Source organism: Lactuca saligna, chromosome 2 (genome assembly GCF_052625555.1).
Source record: "Lactuca saligna cultivar CGN05327 chromosome 2, ASM5262555v1, whole genome shotgun sequence".
In the NCBI taxonomy this organism is placed as follows: Eukaryota; Viridiplantae; Streptophyta; class Magnoliopsida; order Asterales; family Asteraceae; genus Lactuca; species Lactuca saligna.
The window spans coordinates 125,732,036-125,746,401 of NC_136418.1; the positions used below are offsets into that span (position 1 = coordinate 125,732,036).

A 14,366-nucleotide genomic window follows, 5' to 3' on the forward strand; every position below is an offset into this window, starting at 1 on the left:
CAGAGGTTCTAACCAAACAACATGTTAAAAATTCAAAACCTTTTAGAAAATCAGACCTCTTAAAAATTCAGATCCCACCAAATAACCCCTTAAAGCGACGATGTAAGGAATGGATTACACGTGTGAGGAAAACAGCAGGAGATAAGAGTTATTAATTTATGAGGTAAGGGAAGACCCATCTTTTAAGAGAAAATGAATTGGGAAGTGGAGACTAATAAACATGATATCGAGTGGGAGAGAGAAGAAAAAAAAAAGTACATGTATCCTTTAATCTTTCAAAGTAATATTAATAATATAATTACAAAAATATTTAAAAAAAAATGAAAGATAGATTGATCATTTACATTAATTTAATAATGTTTTACTAATATTGTTAGTCATAGGACTACATATGCAAGATAATAAAACCACAAAACTGTCCGTGCCAGATTTTCAAAACATGAACTAAAACTACAAATTTCATGAAACCATAGGTACCATATCTGTAATTCAGTCTTAAATCAGGTCAAAACACAACTTCCCGAATTCTTGATAAAGCCTTGGCAGCGCTTCCCTCATTCCCAACTATGTCTATACAGAATACACAACTAGGGTTAAGACAGGCAGCCGTCAATGCCATGGCTTCAATCAATCAAAAGGTTAACCTCATCTGTAGATCAAAGCCACCGGTGCGTATTCATATTCGTATCAAATGTGTCTTTCTTGTTGTTTCAGACGATGATAATACATGATAAAATGATTCTGCACCCCCAAACACGCCAGTGATTTTCGACTTGCAGTTGTTGTTATTAATCGTAGTTTAATTGAAACTTTCGTATCTTTTTGTTGGGAAATCGAGGAAGTATATCGTAGAATCGCTTTTTGATCGATGTAAACCATGGCATCTACAAAATGATAGTGTTGTAAATTAAATCTTAACTGGCAATGATGAAAAAAAGGCCGGACTTACAGCTGCTACCTTAAATATGGTTGGTAGTAGTTTGATGAGACGTTCTATAAGGTTATTTCTGAGCCAATGGTTGATTTTTATGTTTCTGTACCTTTTCTAATTCAGATGACTGTTTATTGTGAGCTTGCTAAGTTTTCTTAACTCAAAGTTTCCTGCTTTTTTTTTTAAATTGATTCTTTGTAGATTGTTGTTGCACACTAAAGATTGTAAGATTCTTTGTAAAGAATCTATGGATTATATAAAAGAGGCACATTGAAACTCAAATTGATACATAAACTCATGAAGAAACTATACAGAGCATATAAAAGAGGCACATTGAGTATATGCTTTACATCGATTGTACATACTCATAGCCCTTGTATGTTAATGTATTACTATGAGTTTTTCATTTGTTTCCTTTGTAATGTTTGATGTTTTTGCGCCAAGTGTGATGATTGTTGTTTGCTCCATGTTGTCCGGTTTCTATTTGTTTGCAGTGTTTGTCCATAACCTATTTTAATTGTTCGATTGTATATGGACTATGATCACATGTTTTCCTTAAAACCCATGTCCATTTAATTTATTTAATTATTCATTTACTTAGTTTATTTATTTTTGTATTGCTTGATGGTACACTGAAATTTAATATGCATGTGGTCTTATTCGACCAGCAGACACTTTGTATTTTCCTTGTTTGTTTTTCTTTTTTTCTTTTTGATGTTGTAGGTATCCTTTAATTCTTACTCGGATTAAATAATTTGTTACAAGCTATAATAAATTTGGTTAATTCATAAACAAAATAATTTACTTATATTTACCTTTTTGTTTATGTTGAGGCTTTTCATGCACGTTTTACATCATTAACAATTCTTTTAGCAGAAAAAGAATTATCGAAACGATAGATGGCAAATTTTTTTTTTAAATTATCAATTAATATTTGACTATTATTCTAGGTTACACTATTTGGTATAGGTAACATGTTACCACATTCAAAAGTTGACACCTCACCATCTTAGTCATATATGTTATAATACTAAGTGTGGAAATCGGTAATCAAATAATATGTTATACCACCTTCTAATTTCCATGTCGATCCTTTTTATTTTGTTTTTATTTTCTTTTGTTAAATAGTTATAAAAAACAAATATAAATTATCAAAACATGATAATAATAATACTAATAATTATAATAATAATAACAATGATAAAAAAAATGTATTATATAATTCTAGGGTCTAAATGGTATTTTTTTTTTTTTTTTTTGAAATCAGATTTGTAAGATAAATTTGGCTAGGGGTTTAACTCATAAGAATGTTGAACTTGAGCGGCCAAAACTGCCCAACAGATAACTTATTCTCTTCCTTGTTGGTAAACCGGTACATACAAAGCCCAAAGGATCGTAAGAAGCCAACGTTCAAAAGATAATGTAGTTTCCTTTCGTCACCATAACAACGCATCGTAACATAATCCCTAAAAACGTCAGGGCGGGGCAGTGTTCGAAACTTATGACGGTGTTACCTCAATGTCTAAGTCACAATAACGCCGGTGGGTGTTACCCACACCGGCGAATCTTATGGAAAATAGAATATACAATCACAAATAACCAAATATGTCGAGGCTTCTAACAAAATGGTCATCTTTAATACCAATGTTGTAAAAATCTCAACTAGGTCCTGATTAATTTTCGATTAATTTCTAAGCGCTACTTAACCGACTAGAGGGTGACTCGCAATTAATCCATGCATACACAATGAGTGAAGCAGTAGAAAACGATGAAATTTTAACATTTTGAAGAAGTTCTATCTCAATAGAAACTATTTCATGTATTGTTAATGTTCTATTAGTCATATTAACCTATTTTATTATGATATTAGTGGTATTTACGAACTTTGATATAACATTAGTCATATTTAATTTTTAAAATTCAACAAATTAGCAATTAATAATCCCGAATTAATTTTCGCCTAGCTTAATCCCTTAATCCAGCCACCGATTAGGTAACATCAAATATTTTTTACAACCTTGCTTTTTACACAAAATAACAACATGCTTTGCGAGGAGCGCATTGCGAAATCAAAAGAATAGCCTTGTTAGATTCACCTATGAATTTATATACTCAGATGGGCTAATGTTTTGGTTTTTTATTGGATACGATGTGTGGATCTAAATGAGATTTCTCTCTTGTGGACTTAAGGAGTAGGCGTTACACCGTATGACAAACTATTCGGTTATCCCATGCAAAGTGGCAAAACCCGATAAAACATGCATGGATAATCAACACATGTTTATTGCATTTGTGTGTGATACTTTTTATTTCCTTCTACGAGAGATTGTTGCACTCTCTCAATAATGTTCAACGGCTATGCATAGTAATACTATAACCTCAAGATTTATTAATATGGTTTTTAAAAGAATTATTTTTGAAATCGAAAAGGATCCAAGATTATAATATAATTGTTTTAAAATAAGAATAGCCCTCACCACAAAAAAAAAAAAAAAAAAAAAAAAAAAAAAAAAAAAAAAAAAATAGTCGATAAAATATCCTGTATTTCCCAATATCTTAGTTTTCTTAAAAAATTATTTTGTAAAATAATTAAGATTTTTTTTTTTTTTTTGTGGTAACAATCATTAAAAGTCATTTTGTTAAAAGCCTATATCTATTTTGCATTTTATTAAATATATAGGATAGGATATCATTTTTATTTATTATTTTTCAATAATAAAAATTTGTGAAACATGCTGATTTTCAAATTTTTAAAATAAAAAATCAAACATAGAATTGATGCCACCAAAGTACCAAAGTGCCCGTTAGTTAGTCCTATTCATGAGCAAAAACAATTGAAACATCAATCGCAATTCGCAAAGGAGCATCACATCATCTATAGATGCTTCGAGTCAACAGTGAAAGACGGCTCTTCAATGGCGTTTGCAACACCCACCTTAACTCTCTCCTTAAACAAAGGAATTTTTCCTACAAACCCAGTGAAGAACCACATACAGACTGGTTTCCTCCTCCGCGTCCTCCTTCCCATCCTCAGTCGTCCTCCAGGTCTGTTGTCAGAAATGTATGCTCTTTGGTCTGTCAATCATACTATCAGCAACAAACCCATTTCAAATCCACACCCACTCAGCTTACTCTTCCGATTGCTTCTGATTCTTTAACTACCGAAGAAGCAATCACCGTCGTCGCATCCCTCGCCGACGAAGCCGGATCAATGGTGGCTCTGAGTTTCTTCTATTGGGCAATTGGGTTTCCGAGTTTCAGACACTTTATGAGGTTTTACGTCGTTACAGCAACATCGTTGATCGAAAATGGAAATTCAGAGAGGGCCCACGAAGTGATGCGGTGTATGGTGAAGAACCTGGCGGAGATCGGCAGGTTGAAGGAGGCTGTTACAATGGTTATCGAGATGAGAAACCAAGGATTAGAGCCATGTACTCAAACCCTAAATTGTCTTCTCGGAGTCGCTACAGAGATGGGTTCCATTGAACTTGCAAGGAAGGTGTTTGTCGAAATGTCTGAAAGAGGTGCATTTCCTGATTCCTCCACTTTCAAGATTCTAATCATCTCTTATTGCAAAACTAACGAAATTTCCCAAGTTGATCAATGGTTAATCGCAATGTTAGACAAGGGATTTCTCTTAGACAATGCAACATGTACACTAGTTCTCTCTACTTTTTGTGAAAAGGGTCATATCAATCGAGCACTATGGTTTTTCCACAAGATGATTGGGAATGGATTAACACCGAATGTTATCAACTACACCACTTTGATAAACGGATTATGTAAAAGAGGAAGCATCAAGCAAGCTTTTGAATTGTTAGAGGAAATGGTTAGAAAAGGATGGAAACCAAATGTGTATACTCACACAGTGTTAATCGATGGCATGTGTAAAAAAGGGTGGACTGATAAAGCATTTAGGCTTTTTCTAAAGCTTGTGAGAAGTGAATCCTATAAACCCAATGTCCTCACTTACACTGCTATGATCAATGGATACTGCAAAGAAGGAAAAGTCAACCGTGCAGAAATGTTGTTGACCAGAATGCAAGAACAAGGTTTGGTTCCAAATGAGAACACTTACACTACTCTCATAAATGGACATTGCAAAAATGGGAATTTAAATCGGGCATTTGAATTGTTACATGAGATGCAAAAAGAAGGGTCACCTCCAAATATGTATACGTATAATGCAATTATTCATGGGTTGTTTAAAAAAGGAAGAATTCAAGAAGCATATGAACAATTGGAGATATGTTTAAAACAAGGATTACAACCCGATGAAGTAACATATAACATTCTAATAATGGAAAAGAGTAAAGAATCGGATATTAAACATGTGTTAATGATATTAAGTAAGATGATCAAGATTGGTGTAAAACGTGATATACATTTGTACACCACTTTGATATCAAGATTTTCTTGGATGAAAAGAATGGATGAAAGCGAGAGGCTTTTTGATGATTTAGTGAAAAATGGATTAATCCCAAGTAAGGAAACTTACACTTCTATGATTTGTGGGTATTGTAGAGAAGGGAAAGTCGAAAATGGTAGAAAAATGTTTGAAAAAATGAGTGAAAATGGTTGTTTGCCTGATAGTATTACTTATGGTGCTCTTATAAGTGGACTTTGTAAAGGGTCAAAGTTGAATGAGGCTAAATCATACTATGATGCTATGATTGAAAAAGGACTTGTTCCATGTGAAGTTACTCGTTTGACAATTGCTTATGAGTATTGTAAAGTGAATGAATTGAGTAAAGCCATGGAGGTTGTTGATAGATTAGAGAAGAAGTTATGGGTTAGAACATTGAATACTTTGGTGAGAAAGTTATGTAGTGAGAAGAAAATGGAGATTGCAGTTCCTTTTGTTCATAAATTGATTGATAAAGAGAAGAATTTGGATCGAATAATGCTTATGGGTTTTGTTACCGCATGTTATGATAGCAATCATTATGCTCTTGTTTCTGATATATCAGAAAGAATATCAAAAGGAATTGGTTAGTAGAAAAGGGGATTGATTCCTTAGAGATTGTAATATTGACATCAATGGTGATTGCTTGTTCTCGAACATGAAATGAACTTTGAAGGTAATTTGATTGTCACTATTTTTTTATCTTTTTTTTTTTTAAATCGAGCTCATTCCAATATTGAATGTTGTTGTAGACTTGTATTTGTAACTTGAAAGAAACATACGGGGTTAGTTTGGCAATTATTAAATTTGAGGGTACAAGTATAAAATCTGATTTACTATCACATAGCTTCATAAGTCATAACCACAATAGTAGAGATCCATGGAAAAAGTTCATATTGACAAAAAAGATCACCAGTTTATAAGTTTTGTATCAAAGATCCCATATCTTCTACTACCCCACATGTCGTTCTTATCAACATAATAAGATTTCAAACAACAATCAATCCATGGTGGATTTCTTGCCTTTCCATTAGTTTCATCAATTCCAAGCAATGCATTATGCATTTTTATCATTTTATCATCATCCGGATAGCCTCCAAAAAACTTCTCCTAATAAAAGACGATAACACAAACATAATTTAGTTCACAAAAGAATTAATGAAAATTCAATAATTATAATTAAGAAAAAAGTATATTATATATATAGTTAAATACCGCGTCTTTGTCATATAAACATGCATGGATTCTAGCTGTAGCATCTTCAAGTGTGAGGCGAAGCCTATAAATACCAGTGGGCCCACGGAAGTTGGTAGCCTCACCAGGTAATGTTGCCACTACACGAACTACACATCTGTATTTGTATAATACCTAAAACATATTTCAAAAGTATAGATAAACTACAAAGTGCTTACAAAACTACAAGGACTATTTTTGAGAAAAAAAAAAAAAACTTCATAGTGACCATTTTTGTAATTCATTTTCTACATAGGGAGAAAAGGCTCATTTTTAAAAATTTGTTATTATGAATGGGCATTTATGTAATTTTTTAAACATATGCACCATTTTTGTAAATATAAATCTGCAAAAGGACCTATTACGTAAATTCCAAGGACCATTCTTGTAATTTATTTTCAACGTAGGGACCAAACATATGAAACCTGCAAACATGCGAAAATACGAAAGGTAAAGAGATGAAAAATATTGGTGTTCAAAATTAAGGGGCTAAAAGTGACATTTTACAAAGTGTGGGATGAAAAGTGGCATTTGACAAAAGTGGTGGAAAGTGCAAACAGAAAAAAGTTTAGGAATCAAATATGTCAAAATAAGAGAGTTTCGTGACTAAAGTCTAAAATAAGAAAGTTAGGACCTTCCGAGTTAAAAAAATAAGTTAGGAACCAGACATGCAAATTACCCTAAACCATAGGGACCATTCGTGTAATTTACTCATAAAAATTCAACCTACTAAGCAAAGATTGTTATACTATACACCTTTGGATAGGTGATCATGTCCATCAGTGTAACAAGAGGCACGTGCTCATGCTCTGTTTCTGCATACACATAGGTGTATGATCAGTATACACATACATACATACATACATACATACAAACATACATACATACATACATACATATATACATATATGCAAAGAAAGGTATACTTGTGAGATTAGGAGGCCAAGGGAAGCTAGACAATGGCATACGAGTCCACTTTCCTTTAAATCGTTTCTTGTATTCCCTGAATCACATCATCAAAAAATTGTGAGAATTTCTTGATATTCAGTCAAAATGTTTTCTTTATAATTTATATGACATATGTATACATGAACCTTTGGAACTCTAACACAACTTTATTGTCATCAGGCAAATAACTAAACTTAGAAGAATGCATCAAAATTCCACACCATAAACCCTCACGAGCTTCAAATTGAATATTCCTAAACTGAACCCATCTGCCACCTTTCAGTAACTGAAGTGCCAGCCTGGCATTACACCTGTCAGCAGTCATCCTTAAAACACTCCCAACAGTTGGGAAACTACACAAAACTTCTCTTGATAATGGAGGTTCTTCTAATTGTAGACAAAGAGGGTTCTTAAGCTCTTCTTCAAGCCTGAAGTTGAAAAAATACACACAAAAACAGAGTCAATAGTGAAAAGTCAACACATGAGTTTGACCTCCGAAGATGAAACAACACTCACTTTGAATGAATATCTAATGGTGGAGCATCAGTTCCATTCCATACAAAAAGCATCCACTCACCTTGTGTAACTTCACAGATATGAAGAACCTATAAATCACAAGAATGCTCAAAATTCAAATGGATATAATATGATATTATGATCCAACATTTGTGCAAAATCTCATTATAAAAGTAGCAATCTTTTAAAGCACCTTACAAATCAAGTTAGATCGAATTCCTTGTTTGATTGAATTCAGTTGGATGAAGCCATTTGATTCTGTAAATATAGTAGAAATGTAGTTTCAGTAGTGCTTAATGTACAGCTTTACAAGTATCAAAGTGAGTTTAATTGAGTACCTGTTTCAGGTAGGTGAGTAATTGTCCACTTTCTCAAGTCTGCTATGAACTTGTTATCTTGTTCTCTAGCATGAAACTTGGAGGAAACTTGATAAGGTACAAAGTTTGAAAAATTACTTCCTTCATATAATGCAAATGCTGAAAATCTTTTGTTAAAAACAGCATTGACCTCAGATCCATGAAGTTTCATCTGTGATAACAACAAATAAAAAGAATCAAGGTATCACTATATAAGCATAAACATAAGAATGAAAAAGCAGCCAGATAGAAGTACCACAACATGAGAAAACTGAATAATGTCACCGGTGGACTCAACATTTGGGAGCTTATCAAAAGTTTCAGCAAAAACATTAACGGAGATACCAGAGCTTGGATTTGATTCATCTACAATCCTTATTGTGCAACAACAATCTACAGAGAATCAATCAAAAGAGAAAGAAGGAAATTTTTAGTTTAGATCACAATAAGTTGTTATCCATTCGGAATGTACGCATCGAGAGAAATTTGAAAATCAAAAGCCCTAGCTCAGAAATAACCTTATAGAACTTCTCATCAATCTACTACCAACCACTAAGGTGGCAGCTGTAAGTCCGGCCTTTTTTTCATCATTGCCAGGTAAAAGTTAATTCAGAGAGTGAAAACGTATATACTGAGAACAATAAGACAGTATAACGTTTTATCCATTGAAATGATCAAAAGGAAGTTCTCGTTATAGAGCTTATACTATTTCGGAGACACAGAGAGAGTTTTGTTATCATTTGATTATGTATTATCGTCGTCTGAAACAAAAGAAATCAACAAGAACGACACGTTTGATGAGTATATGAACACGCACCAGTGCCTTTGCTCTGCTTGGGTATACCGGCTTCGGTGACAACACCAATGAGGTTAACTTTTTGATTAATCGAAGTCGTGGCATCTACAATACGAAGAAACTTATAGTCGTCACTCTCTGGATTCGGCATTTGCAGCTGTTCTGTCGTAACCCTAGTTGTGTATTCTGTGTACCTGTAGGCGGGAATGGGAGAATTGCGGAATTGGTGAAATGGGGGGAAACGTCCGCCAGCTTTTATCAAGGAACACGCTAATGGATTATATTCGGTTTCCACAGTGATTTTCTTATTATTTTTTATTTTTACTTATTATTATTATTTTTTTTTAATTTAACGGGTCTTTTTTAAAAAAAAAAAATAACCATGCTTTTCGGGTAATGAAACAGCGAGAACATTGATTTTTATTAAACATGTCATCTTCCTATTTTAAAATATGAATAAGTTTAAATTTCAAAATTTAAATTTTTTCACTTTAATTATACAGTATTAATTAATAATAATAGATTAAAAAATAAAATAAAAATAATACATATTATAAGATGATATAACTTCACGATTTATTTAAATCAACGATTATAATTTTATACAACTAAAAAAATACCTCTTAAATAATAATTTATTTATAACTGATTAATAATTTTGATTTTTAATATGAAAATTTAATGAGTTTATAATCATGGTTCACACGGGATATAAACTAGTATTATTAATAAAAGAATAGTTCATACAATCAACATGATTCATCCACGTCGGCTTTTGCTACGTGTCCTTCTAAAATGCATTTGGTTCAATTTTAAATTCATAATAACATACCAAAGTACCATATATGCTTACCAAACTACCAACAATTTCGATTTCTATTTACTTTAAAAAGCTAAATACATTTAATAGATTCTACACTTAAATTATGTACATTTTAAATGAAGATAACACCTATTTTCCATAGAATCTGGAATCCATAGTTACATCTTGCATAATATCATATGTAAATAAGGTGATATCGTAACATACCACCCAGTAAATAAGGTATTTCAAAAAAAAAAAAAAAAAAAAAAAAAAACAAACAAATAGGCATTCCAACTAAACATCTGGTATCACTTCCTTAACTAACGTGATAAAATAATATCTCTCAGGATAATTCGATTAACTTTCAATATTTGTAACCTTATTAACGATTTGCAAGACATACTTATACGGATATATACCTGCATACACTGTGATACTTAAACTCTTCACACTTTTGTCATTCGTTTTACAACTCTTTCTTCTTTGTGTTTCTATGAAATCTGCCAAAAAACAAGTTCAATACATCATGTATTTCATTTTTTCTTCCTCTTTCTTTCTTACTGTTTTTACTTTTTTATTTTCTATTCCATTTGTTTATTGTAATTTATTCGAAATAAAAAAGTGTTTTTTGATCAATTTTATCCTAATTTCAAAATAAAAGAAAAAGAAACATAAATTCCTAATGTGCAAGAAAAATAAAACCACCTACTTAAAATCATATTTGCTTTCAGGCTGCAAGACCTCTCTAAGCAGATTTAATAATATTAAGGTGATGGTAGCAAGCCTTTTGGATTCCATCCTGATGAGAAAACATGCAAATACACAAAACTCATGTTATAAACCTTTGTGTTAAATAGAATGTTGCAAAACAATTTTTTTTTTGTTAACTTTACACTCGATGTTATCATCCTATCCAAAGTAGGTTGTTATTTTAAGATATTTTCCAACTTCGAGACTCTTTCAAAATAACAACCTATTTTGAAAAAATCTTAATATAAAATGTTTTGGTTTCATGCTATTAATTTGGTTTTTTTGGTTCATATGCATAATGTAGACAATCTATGATGGGTATTTTGGTAATTTGAACACAATTATGATGTCAATTTATGTCTTGTGGCTACAATAGGTATCACCTTCCTGTTTTGACTTGTCATAATTCTTTTTTGAGTTTCCTTAGATCTAGAACACACAAAGTTTATAAGGTTGAAAGTTAGTTGCTATAAATTTCTATAAAAAAAATTATTAGTTCAGGTAACCTAAACAAATTCATGCATATTAATTAGCAAATGACCTTAATTAATACAACCATCAACCAAATAAGCAACTGCTTTCTGTCTCTTGTAGCAGTGAAAGTTGTGAGAGGTTCATAAACAGTGTATAATTGTTGCAATGATTTTGGTACCTAAAGACACAAAAATTGCAAGAGAAAACTATTAAAAATACAATTTTTGAACAAATTTAGGTACCCAAATCATTACAATTGATAAATGGGCAATTTTTTTACAAAGTTTGGGACTAAAATTGCAAGACTAAACTATTAGGGACCAAAAACTCTAGAAACTATTACGTGAGCTCGTTCCATGTTGTTATGGAGCCGGATGGGAAATCGTATAATCATTCTTTCGTTGTATCTTGAAGTGAAAAGGAAAATGCACTCAACTTTATCTGCTCCCCAGTGATGGCATGTGGCTTCATTCCAGAACAGACCACATGAAATTTATGTGGGTCTTTGTTTTTTAGGCCTCAGAATATAGATAGAAGATGCATCAGCCTACAGTTCAGTTCGAAATTTTAGGCATCAGGAAAAGTGATACAAAGAGGTTATTGAGTGACCTCTTGAGTAGCCCACTATCAAAGAGTCCTCTATTCGTTGTCTGCGTCTCCCATGGTTCAATTGTCGAAATCTGATTCAGAAGGGTCGATGGTTTCGAATTTGACGGATGATAACGGATATGTTTTGTATGGGCTTTGAAAAAGGTGAAGATGAAGGTGCTTTTGGGAAAGATGTGAACATGAATTCAGGTTTATACCATAAGGGATTGCCTTGTGGATCAATTTTCTCCAAGGTTAGAGAAGATGATGGAGCATAGAACCCCGTTGAGTATTTTTGTTGTATCACTTTTTTCCTTAGTTTTATTATTGTCTTCTCTATTTCAGGATCAAGCCTTAGTGGTGTACTTGTACATGAAGATCTTGGCATAAACAATTAGTGTTTGTCGTGTCTCTGACAACGGCGCCAAGTTGTTAAGCGAATCGTAAGTGCCTAAACAAATGAATAAGCGGTATAAAAGTTACTTCTTGGTTGCACTAATGGGTAGTACATGAAAGCAGGGTCGAATCCACAGGGAGACGTCCTAAAGGTCTACGCTCTTTTGATGATTAATACTAATATTAAAAGTAAATTTATAAAAATACAACTAATAACTTATGGAAATTCATATTATTATAAGCAACTGCCACGGTGACTCTCCTAATCATGCAAATAATCATCAATTTGATTGTTTGAATTGTGCTCTGTCTAAACTAGTACTGAAAATCATTAACAAGCACTAATAATCTTCTTTTTTCCAAATTGTTTAATCAAAATATTTTCTTTGAGTTAAATTTTGTTTTTTACTAAGTTAATTAAACAGACTCTTAATTAATTTAGAAATGTGTCATTAACCACAATGTAAAATTCCCATTAAATTGAAATACTTCTGATAGGCTCAGAAACGTAAAAACTTATTCGATCGTTTTATATTAGAGTTAAATCCTAGCACGGAACCAATCTAATACCCGTTACTTATTACAAGTTAATTAAAATGATTACGGATTGATTTAATACCAATTCAAGTGGCCAACAAAAACTCAATCGAAACCAAACATTCATGTAAGCACGAGACCAATCAAACTAAATAGAATCCACAACCAAAAATCAAGCCTAATGATTACTTGCACGAAAAGTCAAGCCAATGCGAAACTGAAATCTGGGGTATTTAGTCGTACATGGATAAAAATGAATTACAAACAGTAAAAATAGAGTCTAAACGATAAATCTTACTAAACTAGGTGAACGAGTCAAACTGCAATCTTCAGATCTCGAAATTCGTTGGAAGACTTCAGAAAATCGCCAAAAATTCATTTACATCAATCTAGGGTTCAACTATTTTGGTATTTATATAGTAGGCTTGGTAGTAAATAAAGGCTCTAGCATAAATCACAAACTGTGTTTGGAGGCCAGTGGAGTCCATAAGCATTTAAATGAAGTACATTTCCAAAACGAGAATATTTTTAGACGCACGACCTGTTTTGTGTGAGCAGGTCGTGCCTTTCGGATACAGAGAACCAATCTTTAAATTTTGAAGATTCAGGAAAATAGTCATCGGGGAGTAAGCACTGCTTGTGCTAGGTCATAATTGCCAAAAATACGATATAGAATGAGATTAAATGTAACCAAAAAGATGCATAAAAATGCATCTAACAATTGTTTAGCGAACTAAATCGTAGGTCCATTTAATTAGAATAGTATCATATTTGTGTTATACATTATCTTATCAGAAAGTATTCTACAAAAATAAGTAATAATTGTGCAAAAAGAATGAAATAAAGTATAATACAAGTATTATAATGTAATAATATGGAAACAATCTAAGTAGAGTTTTGGTATGGGATGTAGTTGTTCAGAGAGGGAGTTCATCTTGGCCACTTCAATGGTTTTACCTTGTGTTTTGCTGCTTCATGTGAGTTCTCATGAACTTACTTATTATATGGACTATGTATTATTTGTGTGTTGACTAGAGGACAACCCCTCGGAGAATCTAGTTGGTTTCATGACCATGACATGCCTTCAGGAAAGTGGTCAAAGTTTGGATGATCATGACAGCCCTTTGAGGAAGTGATCAGTCCCAGTTGGCAGTGTCCGAGACAGCCCTTCGGGGAATCAACCTGCTGGAGTAGGGTTGGTACCAACAATATGTGTTAGGAAATATACATATGTTAGGTGATAGTATGTAAGAAATATGTTATTTACTATTTGAAGTTTATGTGTATAAAGTAAAAATGCATATGATATGTATAATGGGTGAGTGTTATGATTACTCACTAAGCCTTTGGCTTACAATTGTTACCTTATGTTTTTAGTTGCAAGTCCTTCAAGTTCGAAGGGCAAGGAACTGACATGGTTGGGATTTTTGGACATTCTTGGATGGTCGAATCATTTCTTCTCTTTCCCTAAAAAAACTCAGACGGGGAGTTAAGAGTATTTTGGTCTTTAGTAAAAGAAATTAATAATGAAATCAAGTTTATTCTACCTTCTCTTATGAATGGTACCTCCTATGAATGGTGAGTTCATGATATATTGATATTATTAAATTTTGTTCATTTGGCAACCAAAA

At 32.5% G+C, this 14,366-nt stretch overlaps 2 protein-coding genes, 1 long non-coding RNA gene and 2 other non-coding genes across 6 annotated transcripts; 3 read left to right on the forward strand and 2 right to left on the reverse strand.

Annotated features, from left to right (window-relative positions):
* The first annotated feature begins 532 nt into the window (after positions 1-532).
* On the forward strand, positions 533-1,492 carry LOC145029055 (uncharacterized). The gene is made up of 2 exons (XR_013676341.1): positions 533-668; positions 1,133-1,492. It is a non-coding gene; the product is annotated as an uncharacterized LOC145029055 (long non-coding RNA).
* On the forward strand, positions 920-1,016 carry LOC145032993 (small nucleolar RNA snoR113). The gene has a single exon (XR_013677261.1). It is a non-coding gene; the product is annotated as a small nucleolar RNA snoR113 (small nucleolar RNA).
* A 2,245-nt stretch (positions 1,493-3,737) lies between the features above and the next one.
* LOC145031518 (Pentatricopeptide repeat (PPR-like) superfamily protein) lies at positions 3,738-6,171 on the forward strand. Its single transcript, XM_078980085.1, has one exon. The coding sequence runs from the start codon at positions 3,813-3,815 to the stop codon at positions 5,925-5,927; it is 2,115 nt and encodes a 704-aa protein (XP_078836211.1). The 5' UTR covers positions 3,738-3,812; the 3' UTR covers positions 5,928-6,171.
* LOC145031519 (protection of telomeres protein 1b-like) lies at positions 6,157-9,426 on the reverse strand. Of its 2 annotated transcripts, none has more exons than XM_078980086.1 (10): positions 9,207-9,426; positions 8,646-8,782; positions 8,372-8,561; positions 8,227-8,291; positions 8,034-8,122; positions 7,664-7,945; positions 7,496-7,572; positions 7,326-7,384; positions 6,552-6,704; positions 6,157-6,446 (listed from the first exon to the last, which is right to left on the reverse strand). In XM_078980086.1, exons 1-10 carry the CDS (start codon positions 9,334-9,336, stop codon positions 6,246-6,248), a joined length of 1,383 nt encoding a protein of 460 aa, XP_078836212.1. In that variant the 5' UTR covers positions 9,337-9,426; the 3' UTR covers positions 6,157-6,245. The 2 variants fall into 2 exon arrangements, with proteins under 2 accessions (XP_078836212.1, XP_078836214.1); XM_078980088.1 differs by lacking the exon at positions 9,207-9,426 and adding an exon at positions 8,908-9,024.
* LOC145032994 (small nucleolar RNA snoR113) lies at positions 8,892-8,985 on the reverse strand. Its single transcript, XR_013677262.1, has one exon. It is a non-coding gene; the product is annotated as a small nucleolar RNA snoR113 (small nucleolar RNA).
* Positions 9,427-14,366: the final 4,940 nt, after the last annotated feature.

Coding starts and splice junctions, on each gene's coding strand:
- LOC145031518 (XM_078980085.1), top strand. CDS start 3,813: ATGCTTCGAGTCAACAGTGAAAGACGGCTCTTCAATGGCGTTTGCAAC.
- LOC145031519 (XM_078980086.1), bottom strand. CDS start 9,336: ATGCCGAATCCAGAGAGTGACGACTATAAGTTTCTTCGTATTGTAGAT. Junction 7,573..7,663: donor GTTGTGTTAGAGTTCCAAAG/GTTCATGTATAC, acceptor GATGTGATTCAG/GGAATACAAGAAACGATTTA. Junction 6,447..6,551: donor GTTTATATGACAAAGACGCG/GTATTTAACTAT, acceptor GTCTTTTATTAG/GAGAAGTTTTTTGGAGGCTA.